General features: G+C 39.2%; 1 protein-coding gene across 2 annotated transcripts; it reads left to right on the top strand.

The window, feature by feature from the left end:
- Window positions 1–3,944: 3,944 nt before the first annotated feature.
- Window positions 3,945–21,071, top strand: plekhg7 (pleckstrin homology domain containing, family G (with RhoGef domain) member 7). Of its 2 annotated transcripts, none has more exons than XM_042496862.2 (17): window positions 3,945–4,177; window positions 5,557–6,340; window positions 7,652–7,674; window positions 10,115–10,233; window positions 11,329–11,369; window positions 11,696–11,797; window positions 12,251–12,400; window positions 12,706–12,801; window positions 13,641–13,739; window positions 14,303–14,416; window positions 14,801–14,975; window positions 17,916–18,031; window positions 18,327–18,414; window positions 18,504–18,583; window positions 18,669–18,822; window positions 18,960–19,057; window positions 20,220–21,071. In XM_042496862.2, the coding sequence occupies exons 2-17, from the start codon at window positions 5,693–5,695 to the stop codon at window positions 20,328–20,330; spliced, it is 2,214 nt and encodes a 737-aa protein (XP_042352796.2). In that variant the 5' UTR covers window positions 3,945–4,177; window positions 5,557–5,692; the 3' UTR covers window positions 20,331–21,071. The 2 variants fall into 2 exon arrangements, with proteins under 2 accessions (XP_042352796.2, XP_042352795.2); XM_042496861.2 differs by having other exon boundaries at window positions 13,641–13,745.
- The last annotated feature ends 369 nt before the right edge of the window (window positions 21,072–21,440 follow it).

Raw genomic sequence — 21,440 nt, 5'->3', positions numbered from 1 at the left:
TCTCTCCACTCCTCAACTCCATAGAGGACTTCTTTTGCTCAGAGGTAGACATTTCATGACCCCCTGCCACATGCCCTTGGACACAGTGCATTTTGGATGTCTGGACATATCTGCAGAAGATTGCCAGGAATGAATCAGGCATGCAAAAATATTCTTTCCCAGGTGCATTGCAAGGGAGGGCATAGGGTGTGATGTGGAGGACAACTTGTGGCTAAATGCAGTGCACAGGTTTGACCCGCACTGTTGTATTTCTATATCTTAATCTACTTTGTCTTATACAAGTATGTAAAGTGTTTTATACATCACTTGAATTACATGTAGCCCAATCCATGCAATAAACAAGTGCTCTTCTTTTTGTTGTGATGGAATCTTGTTTTTTGCTGAATAAATAAACATGTAATTGGCAACAAAACAGAACGAGTGACAATAGCTTCTCACCTGAAATACACACTAATCAGTGGTGGAAGTAACTGAATACATTTACTCAAGTACTGTTTTCAAGTACAACTTTGAAGCAATTGTACTTCACTTGAGTATTTGACATTTGTGTTCTTCTTCTACTCAAGTAAAGGATCAGAACAATTCCTCCACCACTGATAATGATTACTACAATGATGATGATAGTAGAGGTCACGATGTTTCTGTGGAAAATGTCACAGATTTTGAAAGTTTGAGTCACATAGCATAGCAATTGCCAAATGTGTGATAATCAGGGGACACAGACGTGAAGACGTCTGAAAGAATGCGCCAACATTAATCTAATTTTAGCTGATGTTTATCTTTTCAGTAACTCAATTCATTTTTTTAATTGAATGCCATAAGGTGGTCACAATGACCTTCAGTGAAACAGTGACACAGGCTGTTAACCCCTTTGAAACTTGAACAAGTTGGTGCATTTTCTTTTAAAAACATGGAAAAAGGCAATGAGCAGTTTGGTAGGATATGTTACACAAATTGCAAGAAAGAAGTTGATTGAGAAAATTATTCAAAAGCAAAAGCTTGGGAAAAACTATATCTATAAATATCATAAAAATATATTTAACATTATTTAAGGTACAATTGTTTATTTTTCAAATATACTTTTTTCCTCCTTTTTTAAAAAAAAAAAAATCCCATTAATTCTCAGGTATTTTTCTTGTAATTTCTACAAATGTTTGCTAATTTTGGCATCATTTCTTGTTGAGTTGCTCATTGCCTTTTTTCCCATGTTTCTGAAAGACATTTTTGCTCAGGTTTCAAAGTGTGTAGGAGGGATGCGAGTGGGTTTTAGACATTATCATGTATTACAAATATTGACGCACTAGGGGCCGCTAGAGATCAAGATTCAAACATCGTACAGGCAATCCCAAAATCTGACCTGTATCGCCCTCTAGTGTTCACTTCACTGAACCAACAGGTGATTCTGCAGCTGGCCTGACTGACTGGCTCTGTGTTGAATACAAACAAATGGACCAGAGAAGGTTATTTCATACTGGTGTCAAACCACTGGTTCCATAAACACAGTGACACACATTCAAATCCATACAGACTAATCCATTGCAAATATTAACTATAAAACATTGAAAGGTTTCAGAGAAATAGACTGTATAAATTAAACAAAAACTGGTTTAAAAACATATAACATTGCACAAATATAATAAAACACTTTATGGGAAAAGTGGAGCCAGTGGTGGTAATAGAGTTGTGAAATGGTAAACTCTTTTCTGAGAACCAGGGGAGGGGTTGAAAGAGGTGCTGATTTTTATAGCCTTCTCTGTCATCACAGATTACCGCTGGATTTAACTCTGTAAAATAATTTAATGTTGGCACACATACTGGTTTATATCTGCCTGGAGGTCACATCATTACAATTTTGTTCTGTGTGATAATCATTTTGACACAGTGCCTCAAACAGAAAATAGTACTTGGTTGTTTTTTTGTTTTTAATTTTATATGGTGAGGAAAAAAAATCTAAATTGAAATTAGCTCCATTGGCATGACAGTACAGTGTTATATAGGCATTCAGGAGGCTACAGTACATTTTTGGTAAACTACAATAAATTCAAATGTAAGAAAAAAATACAACAAATTAATTTCACATGCCTCTCTTTAAACATGCTATGCAATATACCTCAGTACTGGAAAGCCACTAACCCTAATCCTGAAAACAACATTTCAGAGGTAACATTTTAAAGTTTATTCTTTTGCTGATATTTTATTTTATTTTATTTTTTACTTTTAACAAAGTATTTTTGCACTATCAATATTAATTAACTAAGGTACTTCTTCCACCATGGCCTACTAAACTACAGTATATCAGCAGTACATATATGTGGTAATTCAACATTTCCTCATTTTTAAAGAGAATGTATTGAAAATTGAAATATGTTTTTATATGATATTTTGCTGTTTTTATTGTATTTAGTTGTCTGCATGATTTTTTTTATTGTATGTTTTGTATGTTTTTAGATCTTCCTGCCCAGGACCACAGATGTAAGTTAGCTTTATAGCTAACTCTGGCTCAACAGCTGTGTTGTGCACGGTCCCTGTCAAATAAACGAATAAAATAAAATAAATAAGAAATATAATGAACGAAAAGCAAATAGTTACAAAGAAATTATTCAAACAATAACCTATAATTATCTACAAGTGTTATAATTGCGGTGTTGGGGAAGCAACTTTAAAAGCATAGCTTAAAGCTACCAATACTTTGCACTGGAAGAAGGTTAACAACAGTAAAGATACGCCAGGGAGAAATGTTGTTCAGGTAACCAGCCAGGTAACTTCTGAAATAGCATGCATGAACTTCTCTGAACATCTGTTAACAAAATGTTCAATAATCAATATGTATGACTAATTCTTATAAAAATGGGTTTTATATATGTATATATATGTGTGTGTGTGTGTGTGTGTGTGTGTGTATATGTATATATAGTATATAGGGTGACATTCATTTGAACAAATGAACCAGTGCATTTAAAAAAAAATAGGAGGCAAATTTTTACCTTAAAGGTTCCATATTGTAAAAATCTGATTTCCATGTCTTTTCTTATTATCTTAAAGCAGATAAAGGTACTCCATAAAAGCTGTGAAAATATTGAAATACTTAAACTACAGAGAAATGCTCACAACTTGTACTCACAAACTGTGCCTTTTAACAAGCCATCAGGACTTCTGTAAAGTTGTGATGTCACAAGTACACTATAAAAATGGTGAAAAGTGCTGTTACAGTGTCGTTACAGTCATTTTCAGAATGCAATGAAATTGTAAAGAGGCAGAGAGCACAGATGTTGAGGACCAGGAAACACTGACCAGTCAGAGCACACTAGGCTTTTTCAGGAGGGGGTCTTGATTACCTGAATGCCTCTGCATCTCGAAGGATGAGGTCGGGGCTTACAGAACTGGCCTGGAAAAAGGATGTGGAGCCATAGAATGATATCGAAATGCAATGTGTGATAGACTGTCTTCTGTGGACATCCTGGAATCCCTAATTTATTATTATTTTTTAAATGTTTTTTCAATCCTGTTTGTTTTTTTGCTGGGTTTAGTTGCCAGTAATTTGTATACTGTTAGTACTATTGTTATGTATTGTGTTTTCTTTGTCTCCCCTGCTTTGCAAAAGGTACAATAAGAGAGACAGAGAGAGAGGTGTTTCAGACCGAGGATGTATACAAGTAGCCTATATTCAGGCAGACATTATGAGGGAAATATAGAGTTTTTTGCATGTATAACTAGAAACCCAAAATACAAATATGAACCTGAAAATATGGAACATATATACAATTCTTTATGCAAAGTTTTGTTTTTCTGATCATATATGAAAGGCTACCACTGTGTAAACACTCTGATAAGTGTAATTTATCTTGACTGATTTATTATTTGACCATGTGCGTATTGGGCTGGAGAGAGAGAGAGAGAGGGAGGGAGAGTATTGATGTTCCCATTACGCAGTGCAGTCGCACCTTTCCACCACACAATGAATAACTCCACTCCCTCCGCCGCTCCGCACCACACGGACCTGTTTCCTCGCGCTCGTGTTTTGTCAGAAAATTACACGCCGTCAGAGGAGACTTTCTCCCCCTGAAACCTGCGAGCTTCATATTAAACCTGCCGATCAGTTTTCCTCAGAAACGAGCAGCTCTCTCCCCGGTCACACTTCTCATTCAGTCCTTCAAGTCGTCGCGAAGCGCCGGTGGATGTAAGTAAACCGCTCTTATTAATGTTTAACGCGCTTCTATCCAAGCGCACGCGGCTTCTGCTTTCACACAGCTTGTATTCAGCGCAGTTGATTAAACTTTCTCCAATGTTGTTTCTACTTGCACCTTTGTCGCCTCGTGGATGTGCTGAGTTAACAGCTCGAGCGGCTTTGAATAAACAATGAAATTTACCAAATGTGGTGGAATATAAATAACAGTATTATGTCTTTAGTCTGCTACCAATAGAGAAAATCAATATCAGTATGCAAAGAGTGGACCAGGTAATAGTCTGAGACATGAGAGCTGAAATAAGGTGCAGCTCTTTGTGTGTCACACCACATTGTCAAGACCTATTGACAAACTATGCTGTTACTGTACACTGTGTGCTGGAGCAGTTGTTTCCCCATAGACCAGGGATACTCTTGGCTTGGCGGACACTTTTGCATAATGACAGGACGCCAGGGGCCAAGGGCCAGGCGCAGCAGCTCCATACATATTTCTAAGGTTTAATGACATATCTAGGATTTGAGGAAGTTTCAAGGATTGTAGGACATTTCTATGATTTTAGGACGTTTCTATTATTTTAGGACATTTCTGGGATTTCAGAACAATTCTAGGATTTTAGGATATTTCTAGGACTTTAGGACACTAAGCTTTTTAGGACGTTTCTAGGATTTTAGGACATTTATAGGATTTCAGAACATTTCTAGGATTTTAGAACATTTCCAGGATTTCAGAACATTTCTAGGATTTTAGGACATTTCTAAGATAACAGAACATTTCTAATATTTTAGGATGTTCTAACATTATAGGACATTTCAAGGATTTTAGGACATTTCTAGGATTTGAGGACATTTCTAGGATTTTAAGACATTTCTAGGCTTTAGGTCATTTGTAGGATTTTATGACATTAGGGGCTTATCTAGGATCTCTGTCAGGGGGTGCAGAGGATCCTCCACTGGCACTTTTTTATAAACTAGCTCTAATTTGATGCTGGTTTATGCACTCTGGCATATTATGTATACTAAAACATGTATTAAATACAAAAACAATTCCCAGTTTGAATCACTTTTTTATTGTGAATTAGAAAATGGTTGGAAGGCCACTCCACACTCTGTCGGAGGCCAGATATGGCCCACAAGGCTTAAATTGAGTATTACTGCCATAGATTATGTGTACTCTACCTGGTTTTCCCCTTCACAGACACACAGATCTGTTAAAGCACATTGAGCTATACACATTACATTTTTAAGGTTGCTGTTCTGCCAACTGACCATTTTCAACCCAGTTCAAATCCCCTCTCAGGAGATTAGGAGGCAAATTAAGCCCAGCCTGCTTCATTTTGCTTGGTATTGACACATTTTCTCCTTTTCCCCCCCAGAAGCTTGAGAGGTGAACGGTGTGAACAGTGCTGGAATGCAACAGGATTATCATCTGACCTTAACACAGAGGAGGCAAAGCGACCAGCCCATTAGATCACACGTTTTCTGCTGCACTACAATGCCTTTGAGGTTATAATGTCTACGCTGAAGCACGTTATTTTACAGGATAAAGACGAGGACGTTGAGAAGAAGCTGGACTGGAGTTACATTGAATGGGTTGAAAATGAAGTTGACAGCCCAGGTGTGGCAAATGCACAGACGCAAACGGACTGGGGGCCTCCTCAGCACAAGGATTGTCAGACCAGCAGCCCCATCATAATGCACATAGATCTTACACGGACACACTCCAAGCTGAGACATTCGTCCCTGGTGGACACTGATGGCTTGGTCGCACCTTTCTTCCAGTTTGACCGCCAGGCTCCTGCACGCATCTCTACGTCTCCCACCTTGAGGAGGATGAGGAGCACCAGGCGTCCTCTGATGGACACTCGTGATCCTGTCATGATGGGGAGCACTCGGGAGGAGCCAACTTCTGAAGGCACGCCATCCCCCACAACCCCCCTGTCCCCAGTACACAGAGTCAAGTCTCCTCTTGCAGCGAGCCCCCTCTCTGATGGAGAGATCTATCACGATCATCAGCCCATTTCATCCTGCGGCCGACAGAGAACCAGATCACATAGATCAAAGACTTTTGACAACGGTATCACTTCCACGAGACAAGAATGTCGCAGTGCTCTTCCTACTCTTAATAAAAATTTTGGATTTCCTGATAGTGGAGTACAGGTGAGCTTTTACCAGTTGTACATGTGCATGCACATATAATCATTTGATTCCCTAATCATCAACCTCTCCCCACCATCACCACGAGTCATGTGCTGTAGTCTGGTGAGGATTTTTTATCCAAAGCCTACGAATTAAATGGTTACACATTCCTTCCTTGCGGAAAACCTTTTCTCCCTCATTCTGCCTTGCCTCCTGCGGTGGTCACTCACAATGCGAGCTTTTGACAGCAAATGAATCAGCAGTTACATGCACTGACAGCTCCGACCAAACCCACTGCCTGGAGAACCCTGGGAAGTGCTCTCCTTGGGCCCCTATTCACCGCAGTCAGCAGTCACCCAATAATGGAGGGGTCAGTGAGCGATGGAAAAAGATAATGGGGAGATCTATTCATCAGCTCGTGGTATTCAAGCGAGCACATTCTCAATAGAGTCCCGACATTCTCCTCAGATATCAGAGGCTTTTGAATCCAAGCGACCACTTAAAACACTGATTCAAATTTGAATGTCTTTGAAAGTGATATAGCGGTATCATTAGCAGTAGGAGGTCTTTGCACCCTCTATTTAATGCTGAATGCACAGTAAGACAGTGCTAATATGGCATGTAAATACCATAATAAGTACAGCCTTGGAAACTTGATATCACTGAAAAATAAGTAAGTGTGTAAAACAATCTGATTTAAACTTGTTCTGATTATGTGCTTGAACTTCAAAGCATGTTTATTCTCAAGGAGACGTTAAACATCCCAGTACTTTTACTGTAACGTATGATTTTATGCAAAAAAATGATGCATTAGCAAAGCTGTGGAGTGGAGTCACATGACTTGGACTCCAGTCAGACTTAAGTCACAGATTTGGTGGCTTTAGATTTGACAAATCAACAAAGACCTTCAACTTGACTTCAACTTTAACATCAGTGACTTGGGCTTCAGTTGGATTTGAATGCTTTGACTTGAAAATACTTGATAGTCTGTTAAAATGGAACTACATGTGGCAAAAAGCACATTGTGACTTGTTCAGGACTCAAAACTATAGATGTGTCTATGGGGAATTACTCTGTTTTGGAGTCAGTCTGAAGTGGACATTAGAGGAACTGCAGTTTTGGCACTTCTGCATTGTTCAGCTGCTTGCTCAAAACTCAAAGTTTAGGACTTGGGATAGGACTTGCGACATGACTATGGAATTGAGTGCAAGATTTGACACTTACTAGTGACTTGCAAAACAATGACCTGGCTCCACCTCTGTGCATTGGTGTATAAAATTATTACAATTCAAAGTTTTCCATTGACTGATGACGTTTTTTCCTCTTTTGCAGGAGAAAGAGCTTTGTCATGACAGGTAAGTGTACATTGCACAGTTTTGCATGTTGTCTGAGTGTCCTCACGCTACATCAGCATAACCAAAAACGGCAGGACTTCACTTTCAAGCTTGTGAGAATATGTTTGCATATCAGGAATGTAGTAAAATCTTTCCTGCAGCTGATAAACTGCACTACATCACGCACATTTTAATTTTTGTCACCCTCTACTTTCCATTATGAACACAGCTGCTTGTGTTTCCAAAATACCTGCATCAAACCATTCCCTTTATACGAAATAATTACGTATAACATTGAGCATCATGAGTGCAATGCCTTTTGTGCTCCTAGGACACTCGTGTGCGAGGATGATTGGACCTTTTGGTTTAAAGAGCCCCATTGTTCATTCATTGTCGTTCATGTCTTTGTTAATGGAGCAGAAGCTTGGTGGGTTAAGTTTTGAGAGTCCCATGGTTATGTATGGGCGAGACAAACCCTCATTAAGGCTGTTTTCTCTTACTGCCACCCACACCCCTCCTAATGGGCTGCGGGGCTCTTCCCCTCGCTGGATAATTAGGCAGCTATTGTCCCTGTAATTGCACCCTGGCACTGTGCCTCTTACAGTGACCGGGCCCTTCGATCCATTGGTTGGGACAGTTTTGTTTTTGGGCATCATTATTTCTCTTGTTGTGCCGGGAACAAAACACCCATTTTTACGAGGGCTCTCGGTGGCAGAGAGGCTGACACAGAGAAAGCTTTCTGAGCGGTCACAAAGCAACAAGATGTCATTGTGAGGATGCTGTGGAATGAACGGCAAGGAGGCACTGACCTGGTTTAGAGGAGTAATCGTGCCTTTCTTACTGTCCCATTAGCCACTCATCCTCTACAGTGCTCAGGTGCTGACTACTGTCTTAGTGATTCAGCACTGCCCGCCTATACATTGATCTGGAAGAGGGGGGGATTGTATCAGTTTACCAGTGAGAGGAATGAACAGTTGGTGCTTTCACTGTTCAACAAAAGTGCCCTGGAGGAAACATGCACCAGTGTGCTCCACTTCAGCTGCAAACTAACTTATCCTCAAAGTGTACAGGTTGGCCCTGCAGCCATGCGGCCTACATGTGCATTTGAGTGTTTCTCGTTTGCTTCTTGTGTAACTGTGCAGACACCGCGGCACAAACGCAGCTACTGTTTGAGGGGATATTATGAGCTAAGAAAGATTGTTTAGTCTAACAAAGCAGATTGAACATATAAAAATAGACCAGCGCTGTTCCTCTCGCTTGTACTTCTGTATTGTTTTGTATAAAAGAGGGTCATTAGCCTTCAGCTGTATACCACGCTTCCTTATTGACTGATCAGATCCTGATAATCTTTATCAGACAGAAAGTGTGTTTATCAACCCTCCGTGTAATGAGGATGTGTTTATAATTTACCAGTGGCAGCATCTGGGTTCTACAACTCATATTTTGTAAGACCCTTTTCCATCTACCTCTAAACTACAAACAGTTCCTTTTTTAAAGGCAAGACTGTGAAAAATGTGGAGGTGAAACCGCAGCATGTAGAAGCAGGTCACTGACCAGCTGTCGATCAGTGTCAGCTGGCCGAAAGTGAACCTTACTTTTGGCAAAACCAGCTAGTCGGGTTGTTGCGCAGCTTATTTCTGGCAACTGCAGCCATGTTCAATGACTAGACATCTGTTAGCATTGTCATGGTGCAGATTGTGATTGTTGGGAGTCAACCATCAAGTTTTACTGCGGTCAGAATTGTTTTATTCCCGTAACAAATGACAACATTCATGAGGACGTGCCCTGTCAGGGTATTTCGTTGACACATTTAATATCACCTCACCTCCCTAACATATTTGACTTGCATTTACGAGGGTCTTTGTTTTTAAATTTCAGCACTTGAATGCCCATTTTCCTCTGAGCGGTAATCCCTGAAGTACAATAGCGTAGGATAAGTCAAAACACTTGAGAACAGTGGCTGTTTGAGCTTTGCCTGAGGCTAAAAGGCAGGCCTGTGTTTTTCCAGCCGCAGCCATGCCTCGGTTACTAACTATGAAAAGGAGACCAAGAGGATTATAACTGGCGCGCACTGACAGCTCGCCTCCTTCCACACAAATAAGGTGATCCATTAATCAGCAGCTATCCACACATAATCCAGACACATAACACTTATCCTTTATACTTTCTGTAACTCATGTTAATCGCCAATTTGCTTCACAATGCAGATGGTATTTCAGTGGTATTTCAGCCATGCAAAATGACAAAAGGAATTCTGTTATTTCCTGTGGCTTGCACTAAGTCTATTCTCTTTGTGCTGTATTACATTTACAACAGGAAAATAGTGGTTCTTATAACAGTGAATCTCAGATGACTCTGTTTCTGAAAATTCAAGCATTTACTGCAGGCTTTATCTTGTTTGTCAGCCAAAAAGAAGCAGAATACCATCTGAAGATGTAACACCTGTTTACTGTTCCCTCAGGCTTCAGGAAAGGAGACGGAGCTCGGTGGTGGTCAGCCTGCCCGGATTGGATGTTTCACCAGGAGATCTTTTTGTGTCCAATGGAGCAGCTGACATATTAAACGGTTCAAACTTCTCCGGTAAAATTATATATTGTATCATATATGGAGATTTTAAAGGCATTGTTTCTTGCTTTCTGAAGCACATGTCTGATCAGTTAACATGTGCTTTGTCATGAATCCATTTGGGACGTTCTTAGGGACTTTCTTTCTATCATTGTTTTCCCCCATTATAGGTTTTTTTGGGGAGTTTTCCTTAGTCGATGTGAGGGTCTAAGGGCAGAGGGATGTAGAATGCTGCAAAGCCGTTGGAGGCAAATTGTGATTTGTGATAATGGGCTTTATAAATAAAATTGACTTGACTTACGATCACAGAGACGTTTAAATTTAGACTAGTCAACTAGTCTAAAACAAATGACAAAATAAATAAAACAGTCAAAATGGAGAACAAGTTTTTCAATATAGGGTTCGACAGATTATCGGCCTGGCCGATTATTGGGGCCGATATTTGGCATTTTGACATATCTGTATCAGTGTTTTAATGTTCGCCAATAAAATCAATTAAATGAAGAAAATGTCAGTACTGGAGAAACTTTTACTTTGTAAAACCTCAAGGAGCTAGTTTTATTTATTTAATTAAAGTTGCAGGGAACTTTTTGTATATAATGTTGAAAGTTTAAGTTTTTTTAAACATTTGTTAAAGTTTTGAGTTGGAGTTTGTTAATTAACAAATTTTGACAAAGATTTTTATTTTTATGGTAAATGCATATTGGTTCCAAATATCGGTTATCGGTCTCATTAACTACCAATTATCAGTATTGGCCCTGAAAAAACAATATTGGTTGACCCGTATTCTGTAATGGTTAAACATTATCCCCAAAAAATTTGAAGTCCCATTTGAAATCCCTAATTAGATTTTAAATGTTGCTGCACTCTGCAGTGTTCATTACAAACCTTGCATTATGAACACTGCACATTATCCAACAACTCCCTAAATAAAATATTCATATCTGCATCAATATCTGAAGATTACTAAACACTTTGAGAGGCAGATAACAGTATCTGGCATCAGATGGAAAGAGCTGATCAGTGTACAGTTAGTCAGTGTGTGACTGTTCATGGTCCACTACAGGTCCATAAGTATTTTATGTTTGTATTTTTATTTTTTTTTTACAGATACCAAGAAATCAAAGTGGCCTTTTTCGAGGCGTAGTACGGTAGGTGGGTTGTTTGTCTATTCGTTGTGGTTGCGTGTGGCTGGTGCCAATGCTGTGCTTGTGGTTTTGTTCTGATGTACTTTGTTTTAGCCATGGGCAGTTGGTTTGGACATTGTTCTCTGACCCACTTCCCAAAGCAGATTAAAGTGGTTCCTCTTATTTGCTTCACACAGCTTTTATAATTGGACAACACTTGAAAAGCAGAACTTGAACTAAAATTGTTGATTTAGTTTTTAAATGCAGTCTTTCATATATGTGTCCATAATTGAAAGTCCTTTTAAAAAATCTGTAATAATATTACCTCTGTGTTTTCCATCACCTTTCAGAGTAAAGTGAAGTCGCAGACAGGCACCGCATCAGATATTGAGAAATATCTCTCAACATCACAGATTCAAGACTGGAAAAACTGCGACCTTCAGAGGTATAAGGTGAGAAATGAGCGCTGTCATTAGTATTAGCCTTTAAGCATCCATGCTGTTTGTTATGTAAATCATCACGTTGGCTCTGACTGTGCAGTGACTTCTTATGCAAGCAAAGTCATAGTTTAAACTAAGAAATCCAGATTTCCAATTCAAATAGTTCTCAGCATTAAACAAGTGACAGATGACAGTTTGAGGAAAGCTACTGCAACATTTCTGCAAGAACCTGAATTTCTAGGCAGTAACCAGTTAGGTCAACCCTGCACGCGTATATAAACAAACACTGACATACGCCTAAGTGTGTCAGGATGAAGGTAGGAATTTTACAGTGACTGGTTATACCGTTTATATACAAACACACTTCCTGAGGTGAAAATAAATGTCTCAATTATCTGTTAAAATCTATTTGTAAGATATTTTTTGTCACCTAATGCATTTATTTTTCTTTCTGTCTGTGTGCAGGACTACTCTCTGGCAGAGTTCCTGCGAGACCAGTCCTCCCAGGTGAACGCCGCCTCTGACCCTCAGGGTTTCAAGAGACAAGAAGCCATCTGGGAACTCTTCACCAGCGAGTGTGTTTACTTCCTGGATCAGCTCATGGTTCTCAAAGAGGTGAGTGTCCGTACAAAGCCTCCGAATGCACACGCACATGCAAATACACACGCACGCACGCACGCACGCACGCACGCACACACACACACACACACACACACACACAACCACAAATAAATAGACCAAACCCAAATGAAACCCAACACCTGCTGCTTTGTTTTTTTCGTGTTGTCCATGAATTCCAGTCAGTGAGGTTTGTGTAAAAGTCTCTTCAGGTTTTCTTTACAGCAGTGGATTAGAAATTTAATGCTGGCACAACAGTTAGCCCGAGCCTATTCTTTCTCTGACTTCTTTGTTGCTTTCAGGTGTTTTTGGCTACCCTCACAGACCTGCAGATGAGGAACTGCCTGACCGATGTCGACTCCTGGAGGTTGTTTGCAAACCTCAATGAGCTCTGCCTGGTGAGACGTCATGCAAATAAGTAGCGTGAGGCCTGTTAGCCTCAGTCATGCCATGTAAATGATTTCAAACAACAGCAGCCTTTATAGCATTATACAGTAGAAACACTTTGTATTTGTGTAGCATTAAAAGGTTAAAAAAACAGCAAAACTCAACTGTCTTTGAAAATGCTCTCAATGAAAAGATGAATTATTAATTTATTAATTTATGGTTATATGTTTAACCAGGAAGTCTTGTTGAGATTAAAAGTCCCTTTTTCAAGAGGCACAAATGGAACAGACAACGCAAGATGGAAATCTTAAGACAAAGAGTGCCACTCAACACTAACACAATGTGTTATTATTGTTGTGGCACAAAATGAAACTGAGGGGATGAGGACTACATTCAGTCTCTCTCCATTAATGTGCGAATTCATTCATCTCTCATGCACTGTGTCCGTTACAGTATATCTCGATGTATCATAACAATGTGGACAGCATGTGTAAAATGACCTGTGGTCAACAGAGACAGTGTGAAATCAACACACTTTTGTTTTTGCCTTGTGGTTAACAAAACTGTCATTGCCACAGTTACGCTACAATTACTTGTGAAAACAAATTGACCTGTAACATTTGAGAACTGCATCATGTACATCTATCTATCTATCTATCTATCTATATGTATATATATATATATACACACATATATGTTATCTGACCTTGTGATAAAGTGGCATTGTTAAGACGAAACAAAAGGGAAAATACATTTACATATGTGGAATTTTTTTCTAGTGTTGACAAAGATAATGAGCATGTTGCACGGCTGTGCGCTGACACTTGACACTGGGTGTTTTCTGCTGCAGGTGAGCTTTGGTTTCTTAACCAACCTCCTCCGCGTCATCAAGGACATGCTGGAGATTACGGAGGGTGGCGGGCCCACCCTGCTGGAGCTGCTGAGCAAGGCAAGTGTGAGTCACATGTGGACACACATTAGCACAAACGCGCTGACTCAGTCTACGCTCAATCAATTGTTCAGTTGTAAAACTCTGCTGATAAGACATTTGAAACAAAGGACACAAAATTCACACTTGAAAGAAAACTTGTCTAAATGCATGCTGGATACATGTGCGAATTATGCAAGAAGTATTTTTTAACAATCAAACAGAATAAAAGAAGAAGAAGAAATCACATTCACGGCTTGCTTGGATCAGGCTGCCCTTAAAGAGCTCACACAAATCCACAACAATCCTAGTTTAAGATTTTATTCTTTGATGATGAATAATTTTGCTCCAAAGATCAAGGACAATAATAGAAACCTCATCATCATACTGTTAAATTATGTATCACAAGAAGCAGCCTCACAATAGCTGGAGAATATATTTAGCACCCAGGTTGAATTTTGTGCTTTTACTCAGACTGATGTCTTCTCATTGCCTTTTATGATCTGTTTATCTGCAGCTTAATGGCTGATGTGACAAAGCAGCATGTATCCTGATGTTTGCATAACACTGCTATCTGTTGGCAGGCTTTCCAGGAAAGCATATGTCACTGCCTGCAGAAGTACTGCCTCAACTACTCCACGGCTCTGCTTTATCTGGACAGCCTGAAGCCCAGAGAGGACTTTGGATCTTACGTGAAGGTACACAAGGGAACTCACCCAGGGCAGCCTAATTGTGTGTGTGAGTCAGAGCTGTGGCAAGGACGCCACAACAGTGCCAATTATAAGAGGACACACAGCAAACGTGCAGCCAAAACAGCAAAGAACTAGTTCAGTGTCACCAAGGCCTGCCAAAGAGAAGAATGTGACTATTTGTCCCTTGTGTAACCTTCCTTGTCATCATGTTTATGTATTTGTCAGTGCTTTTGTTTTAGTCTTTTAGATATATTTTCACTGCCCATCCCCCCCTCTGTTCTCACAAACACCGTGACCACTCTTTCACCCCTCTGACCTTCTTCTTTCTCCCACCGACAGCCCTCCTCTAACCCTGTCTTCTCTCTTTTTGCTCTTACTTTTTATCCCAAGTGGTGCGAGAGGAACGAACAGTGCCGAAGGCTGCAACTACGCGATCTGTTGGTGGCGCCGCTGCAGAGGCTAACCCGGTACCCGCTGTTGTTACGGAATATCGCAAAGAGATGCCAAGTGGAGGATGAGATCAGAGGCCTGCAGGTTATAGCGGAGCAAGTGGACACATCTATATGTGAGCACCCCGAACTACTTCCCATTTATTGAAAAATACACCGCTACAAAATATTTGATGCATTTTCAATCGCATACTTTTTCTTTTAGTGTGTTTTGCAGTTGTAGCGCTGTTAGCTTGTTTACTGTAATATATTAATGCCACCGTCCCACTGAACATCTCGCTGAGCCTGTTCAAACTGTAAAAGTTTGTATGGAAAACAAACCAAATCATTGCATACTAGTACTGAATGGCCAAATCTGATTCAACTGGCATCAATCTGAGAGCCCATATCCAGATGCTCAGGGATTTTTTTTACCAGGAACCGATTATCCCCAAATGTCTCTTCCTCTCCAAACAAACAGCTGGTGATTAAATCCAGTAAAAACACTGAATAAAGCAGTTTCACCTAAAAAAAAAAAAAATCAGTGTCTCTGATGCTCTCGTCACAGAGGGGCTGCTAACTGTGAGCTATTAACTGTCCTACTAAAAAAACGTGAATCTAGAGTCAGAGTTTGGTTTGTCTATTCTTGACTACTGTAGAAACATGGCAGACTCAGTGGATAAGGACCTGATCCGTATGTAGATTTAAACAGCTCATTATAAATGTGATGAAAACATAATGATTCTTATTGTCAGGTGACATACTTACTTATTATACTACTTATATATTACTTATTATATTCCATTTCTGCCGATATATCCCCCTAAATCCTCCACAGCGGACCTTCAAATAAAATAGTGTTGCATTTCAGCCCTTCCTTATCAGCCGACCCACACTGATTGAGTAAACACACTGTCGGGCAGTGGGTTCGTTTTATGGCATTTCAGCTGCTGACGACAAGCTGAACATTGTGAACTGAAGTGTGTCAGCTATGTCACTTGGCCGATCATGACTCAAGTGTTTCTTCAGTCAAACATAGTAAGATACAAGAAGCATGTTGAGCAGATGTTAAGTGGGTTTTCTGTGTCAAACAAACAGAGCAGCTTGTGTGTTTTAGAGCAAACAGTCTGCGTGTTTTGGACGGCAGCCAGGAGCTTCTTCACAGCATGCCTCTGCCCGCAGACCTGTTGTGGCAGTTTACTCTGTAACTAGATGGACAGGCTGTGGGAAATGTGCTGCTGCACTGCACCTCAATGGCATTTTGTGGCATTGAACAAAGAACCACAGAAAAAAACAAACAGTGTAGGCTCAGCCTTCTCCAATTACAGACTTTATAAAACTATTAAAAAGGTTTGGCTGAGCGGCCCAGGTGACTGTAACCACGGCTAAGATGTGTTGGGCAATGTCCTCTGGGTGTGGGGGGTGTTTACTGTAAAAGCTGAGTGTACTGTAATCTCTCACGGTCACGCCCGTGTTTGGCCGGCAACCATCAGTACACAGGAAAACACAGCAAGTTATGAAATAAAATAATGTGTCTGTCATTTGAAATCAAATGTGTCATCATTAGGGCTGTAACTATTTCCGGATTTATATCAATTCGTTAGTCTAAAGAATGTCATAAAATATGTTGATCAGTGTTTCCCAAAACCCAAAATGACGTTCTCAAATGTCTTGTTTTGTCTGCAGCCCAAATATATTCAGTTTTCTGTCATAGACAGAAAATATTCATATTTAAGCTGCAATCAGAAAATTTTTATTTTTGCCTAAGAAATTACAAATTAGTTGGCAAATAACGTAATACAGGGCTCCCCTGGTTATGAAAAACCTGGAAAAGTCTTTTCCCAGGCTTGTGAAAATTTGTAAAATCCTTGAAAAATTTGGAAAAATCATGGTATTTTGTTGTGTGTAATAACATGTAACATAACATAATGTAACAAAATGGCAAATTATTTTTCCGTAGCCTTGCTTTTGATGTAAACGTAGCTCTAATATGCGCCAATATGTAAATACATTTGGTTGACCGTTAAGTACGTTTCTTAATTGTCTCCCATCTCTCTGTTTCTTTGTCCAAGTATTCAAGCTTGATGAAATTATGTTTGAATTAAGTTTGAATCCGTTAAGATAGAATAAGAGAAACATAACATGTAGGGCCATGACTCCTAAAGTTTCCATACCTATGCCCCACTACTTTATTTTTTAAAATTGTACTGCACTATTTAGATGGAGCAATGTTTGTTTTTATACACTGTGAATGATCATGGAAATTTTATAAAAGGGTCCTTAAAAAGTCATGGAAAAGTTGTAAATGTATGATAACCCTGCTAATAGCTGACTTGCTACTTGATTCTTGCAGCTTTTAATCTTGACAAATACAAACCTTGTTAGAAATTAACTTTAATACTATTAAACACAAGTTTCCCTTTAAGTAGTCACCAACTGGGATTAATTATCTAGGAATAATGGTGCATAGATGTCTAAAGAATTATTATAAGCTCCACCTGTTGTGTCTGCTATGGAGCATAGAGGACGATATGAATAAGTACTTTAAATTTTCTCTTACTTAGGTCAAAGGTCAAATTAACGTTATAAACATGAATGTCTTGCCTTAAATATTGTGTATGTTTCAATTCCTTCCAATTCATGTTTCCTCTGCATTTTTTTCTTCACTGGAGAAGCTGAACAGACACTTTATTTGGCGAGGCAGATCCCCATGGGCCCCTTAAAAAAAACTCACTATAGATTACGAAGGGTTAAAACTTCCTTGTTTTAGACTGCATTATTATTATTTGGCTGCACAGTCTAGATTTTTGGCTTAGCTGTTTGAGGGGGACTCCGCATCCCCATGGTTGAGCTTTGAAAGGCTGGAAGTAAACAAGATCAATGTGTCTGATATTTTCTATATATTTGAGGTAAAGTCCGTCATTGCAGCTCTAGTTTTTAATGCCACTGAAGTGTATTATTCTTAGAAGTAGTTAACAATTTGAACTAAAACTATCAAGCATTGGTAGTTTTTGCATTAGATTCTAGTTTTGTCTGTTTTGTCCCTCTTGACTGAAAAGATGTCTTTCTGCCTTCAGGTGATTTAGAGGGAAAGGTCAAATGGCTGGATAACTACCAGAAAGTGAAACAGCTGAGAGATGCGCTGGTGTGGCTGCCTGTATGGGAGAGAGACAAGCGTGCCTTCGTCCCTGAGGTCTGTCCGCTTATGTGTATTTGTGTACATATATTAATATTTGTGCACGTTTGAGCCTGTGAGAGTTTTATCGACAGAGCAAAGCATAAAAGTAACAGATATGCAACTCTTCTCCTCTAATGGCTTTTGTGCAGGTTAGATGATCCAGTCACTTATCTGGATGTGAAATCAGATCTCATCAAAAACTTTTCACATTTTAAAGCGCACTGTGTCATTAGCTCTTTACTCTTTCGATATCAGTTAACGTGTCAAAAGGTGAAAATGCTTTCCTCTGACCTGACTGCCTCTCTTGCAGAACCTGAAACATCTCTTAAAGGCCGTCACTCTGGAGAATCTCATTTCTCACCGAAGTCTGCTGCACGAAGGGAAAATGGTGCTCACAGGTGAGTGCACATCTGGCAAAGCTCCAACACATTTTCCATGCTTTGATTTGCGCGAAATCTCACGCCATCTCTCTTTGGTTCATTACCAGAGAACACAAAGCTGATCGATGTATATCTGTTCCTGTTTGACGAATTCCTGCTGATCACAAAGATAAAGAGAAACAAAAAGGTACGTAACTGCTCTGTTTTCACTCTGATCTGGATTACCACAGACGACAGCTTCATAACTTGTGTACACTGTCTCGTCTGTGCAGCGCTCCATCGGACCAGAGCAGAATCCTCTCAGGATGCCACAGAACCTGGAGCTGGATCAGCTCCTGAAGGAGGGATGCACCTTCACGGTTCTGGACCAGCCCGTCTCTCTGGACCGACTCCAGCTCAAGAACATTGATCAGCTCAATGCCTCAAGTAATAACAGTATACTTTCTTGTTGTTTTCATGAAGTTGCAAGCGCTAAGGATACGTTGAGAGCACACAGCAGAAAGTCATGCTGAGTCTTAATTAAAAAACAAAAATAAAATGCAATTTTTATGCTTTCTTTGTAGCATCGGGGCTTCCTCATTCTTTCATAATCATGCACCAGAACCGCTACCAACAGTGTATCGGTGCGTTCATCCTGCAAGCTGCATCGGAGTCTGCCAAGGTACATCACCTCAACTGTGAATTTCTCTGAAGTTTCGAAAGGCATGCAGACTTACAAGAACTGGCAGAGCGCTGAAAACATTCTGTTCATAAAAAATATTGCACAACATTGCATACTGATTTAATTACCTCCAAACATTTCTGCTTTATTTTTGTAGCTTAAAAACTACAAAAGTTTTCACTGATAATACTCACAGAGAACCACAAAAATAATATTTTTAATTGTATATTTTTCTCAAGGCAGTTTTGTATGCGAATCTCAAGGATTTTCAAGTAAATCTAATAATCACTTACACAGTAAATTATTACCTCATATGTTTGCAGTTAATTACTGGCACAGAATGTTATTGGAAATTTGCCAGGGGTTGTTCTTTGTCTTTAAATGTGCATGCGTTTTACCTGCAAGTCTTTAACTTTATAAATTGCCATGCAGGAACTAATTGTTTTTAATATTTTTGCATATTATATCTTACTTAACACTAGTTTCAGCTTATGTGCATTACAGAAGACATTTTGTTCTTTCTGTAAATGGAGGAAAGTGGTTTAACCTGGAGCAACATATCTTTTCTTGTGCTGCTTCCAGACGCCTTTCAGAATATTTAAACCCTTAAACCCTGAGAAAACAGGTGTGATTCCTTTCAAAAAATGAGCAATTTGCAAAAAAAAGTAGATTTAGAAAATTATTTTAGAAATGTTTAGTGAAAAACTATATTTATAATTATCATAATTACAGATTTTTTATTATGTTATAGAGATATGATTTTTAACCATTTTTTAAAGTCATGTTTGCCTTTGTTTATTGCTTTTTATTTTTTCTTTACCTTTTTTTTTGTTTGTTTGTTTTGTTGTTGTTTGTGGGTTGTTTTCAGGTAATTTTTTGCTCATTTTTGGGTCATATTTTCTTTCATTTCTAATTGCCTCCTTCCCATGTTTTTGAAAGAAATTTGCATAGGTTTCAAAGGATTTAATCACTGGCCAGAGATGATCTTACATATATGGAGCTTTCTTTATAAGCTCTTAAGAATTAGTTATGTGATAATTATATTTGTTAGATTAGTTATACTAATAAGTAAAACAATGTCATATGATCAAACCACCTACATTTCTGGATGATAAACTTGACATTTGTTTTTCTGAACACCTTCATGTGTGACTCTCTGCAGAGGGTGTGGATGTCAAAGATAGAGGGTGCTGTGACGGCGCTGCTGAAGCTGGACTCTCAGCAGCCGCGAGTCAAGAGCTCCTCACTGTGGCTGGAGTCTTCACAGATATGACCCATCAAACAGCACTAGAAGCCATCTGACATGTCTCTGCTGTCAGTGTGCACTTCACCGTCCCCTGACGTCTTGTAAATGACTGCGCTAGTACTAGGAGCCTTTTGTAAACTTAATGTTTGCCTGCAGCTGCTGCAGTAGTGTACAATAAATATCTGATTATAGTAAAAGATGTTTCTGAGTGTTTCTCCTTTCTTTTAAGGACACGTATTTGATACATGAAGTCAATTTTTCACAAATCAGTTTCACTTCAAGTTGCTTTTAGTAACTGTTTTCGAGCTTTTGATCACATCATATCATATCTCAGTCAATCTTGAAGCCTTCTTTTCAGTAAAATTTAAACACCTATAATATGGTGGTCAAAAGTATGATCAAAAGCTACAGAAGAACTACTTAAAGGTCCAGTGAAAAGGATTTAGGGACAGAAATGAAATTTGATATTCATTACTGTCTATAATTAACTGAAAATAAGAGTCGTTGTTGTTGTTTATGTTACCTTAGAATGAGCAGTTTACATCTACATACAGAGAGGATCCTTTTCCACTGCGTCCGCCACGTTGTTCAGAAGCCCAGAATGGACAAAAAAAACCCTCCAATTTAGATAGCTCTAGTTTCAGTCAAGTTTTGAAACCTCACAGCTAGATGCCTCTAAATCCTACACACTGGACCTTTAACTGACCTTGAGAAAAGATTGTTTTGCCAACTGCTGTTTCCAAAGTCAAGAATAAACTTCAAAATAAAGGCCTTGCTTGGTGATCACACAAAATTAACTTTTTTTTTTTACTCGAAAGAAATATAAAGTTAGAAAATACAAATTCTATTTATTTTTAATGCATTTGTAATTCCTTTGTGGGAACTGACAAGTTTTTTTTTTGCTTGAAGTTTGAAGTAATAATGATGAAGTAATGTCTTGCTTTTATTATGCAATTCTGTCTGCTACCAGGCACAATCTCCTGGGAATATGAAGGCTTGATTTCCAGTACAAAGGAAGTGCATCAGCCATTGTGCAACCAAAACAGGAGTATTTTCTCCTGCAGCTATCCCCAGTTACCAAGAGTACCAGTCTAAGTTTTATCCCCAGAAGCAGAAATGGCAGATGGTGGAACAACC

This window comes from Plectropomus leopardus, chromosome 7 (genome assembly GCF_026936395.1).
Source record: "Plectropomus leopardus strain MGB_pleo_1.0 chromosome 7, ASM2693639v1, whole genome shotgun sequence".
Taxonomy (NCBI): domain Eukaryota; kingdom Metazoa; phylum Chordata; class Actinopteri; order Perciformes; family Serranidae; genus Plectropomus; species Plectropomus leopardus.
Note: the sequence above shows the minus strand (reverse complement) of the source record. Positions and strands in the feature narration are given on the sequence as shown.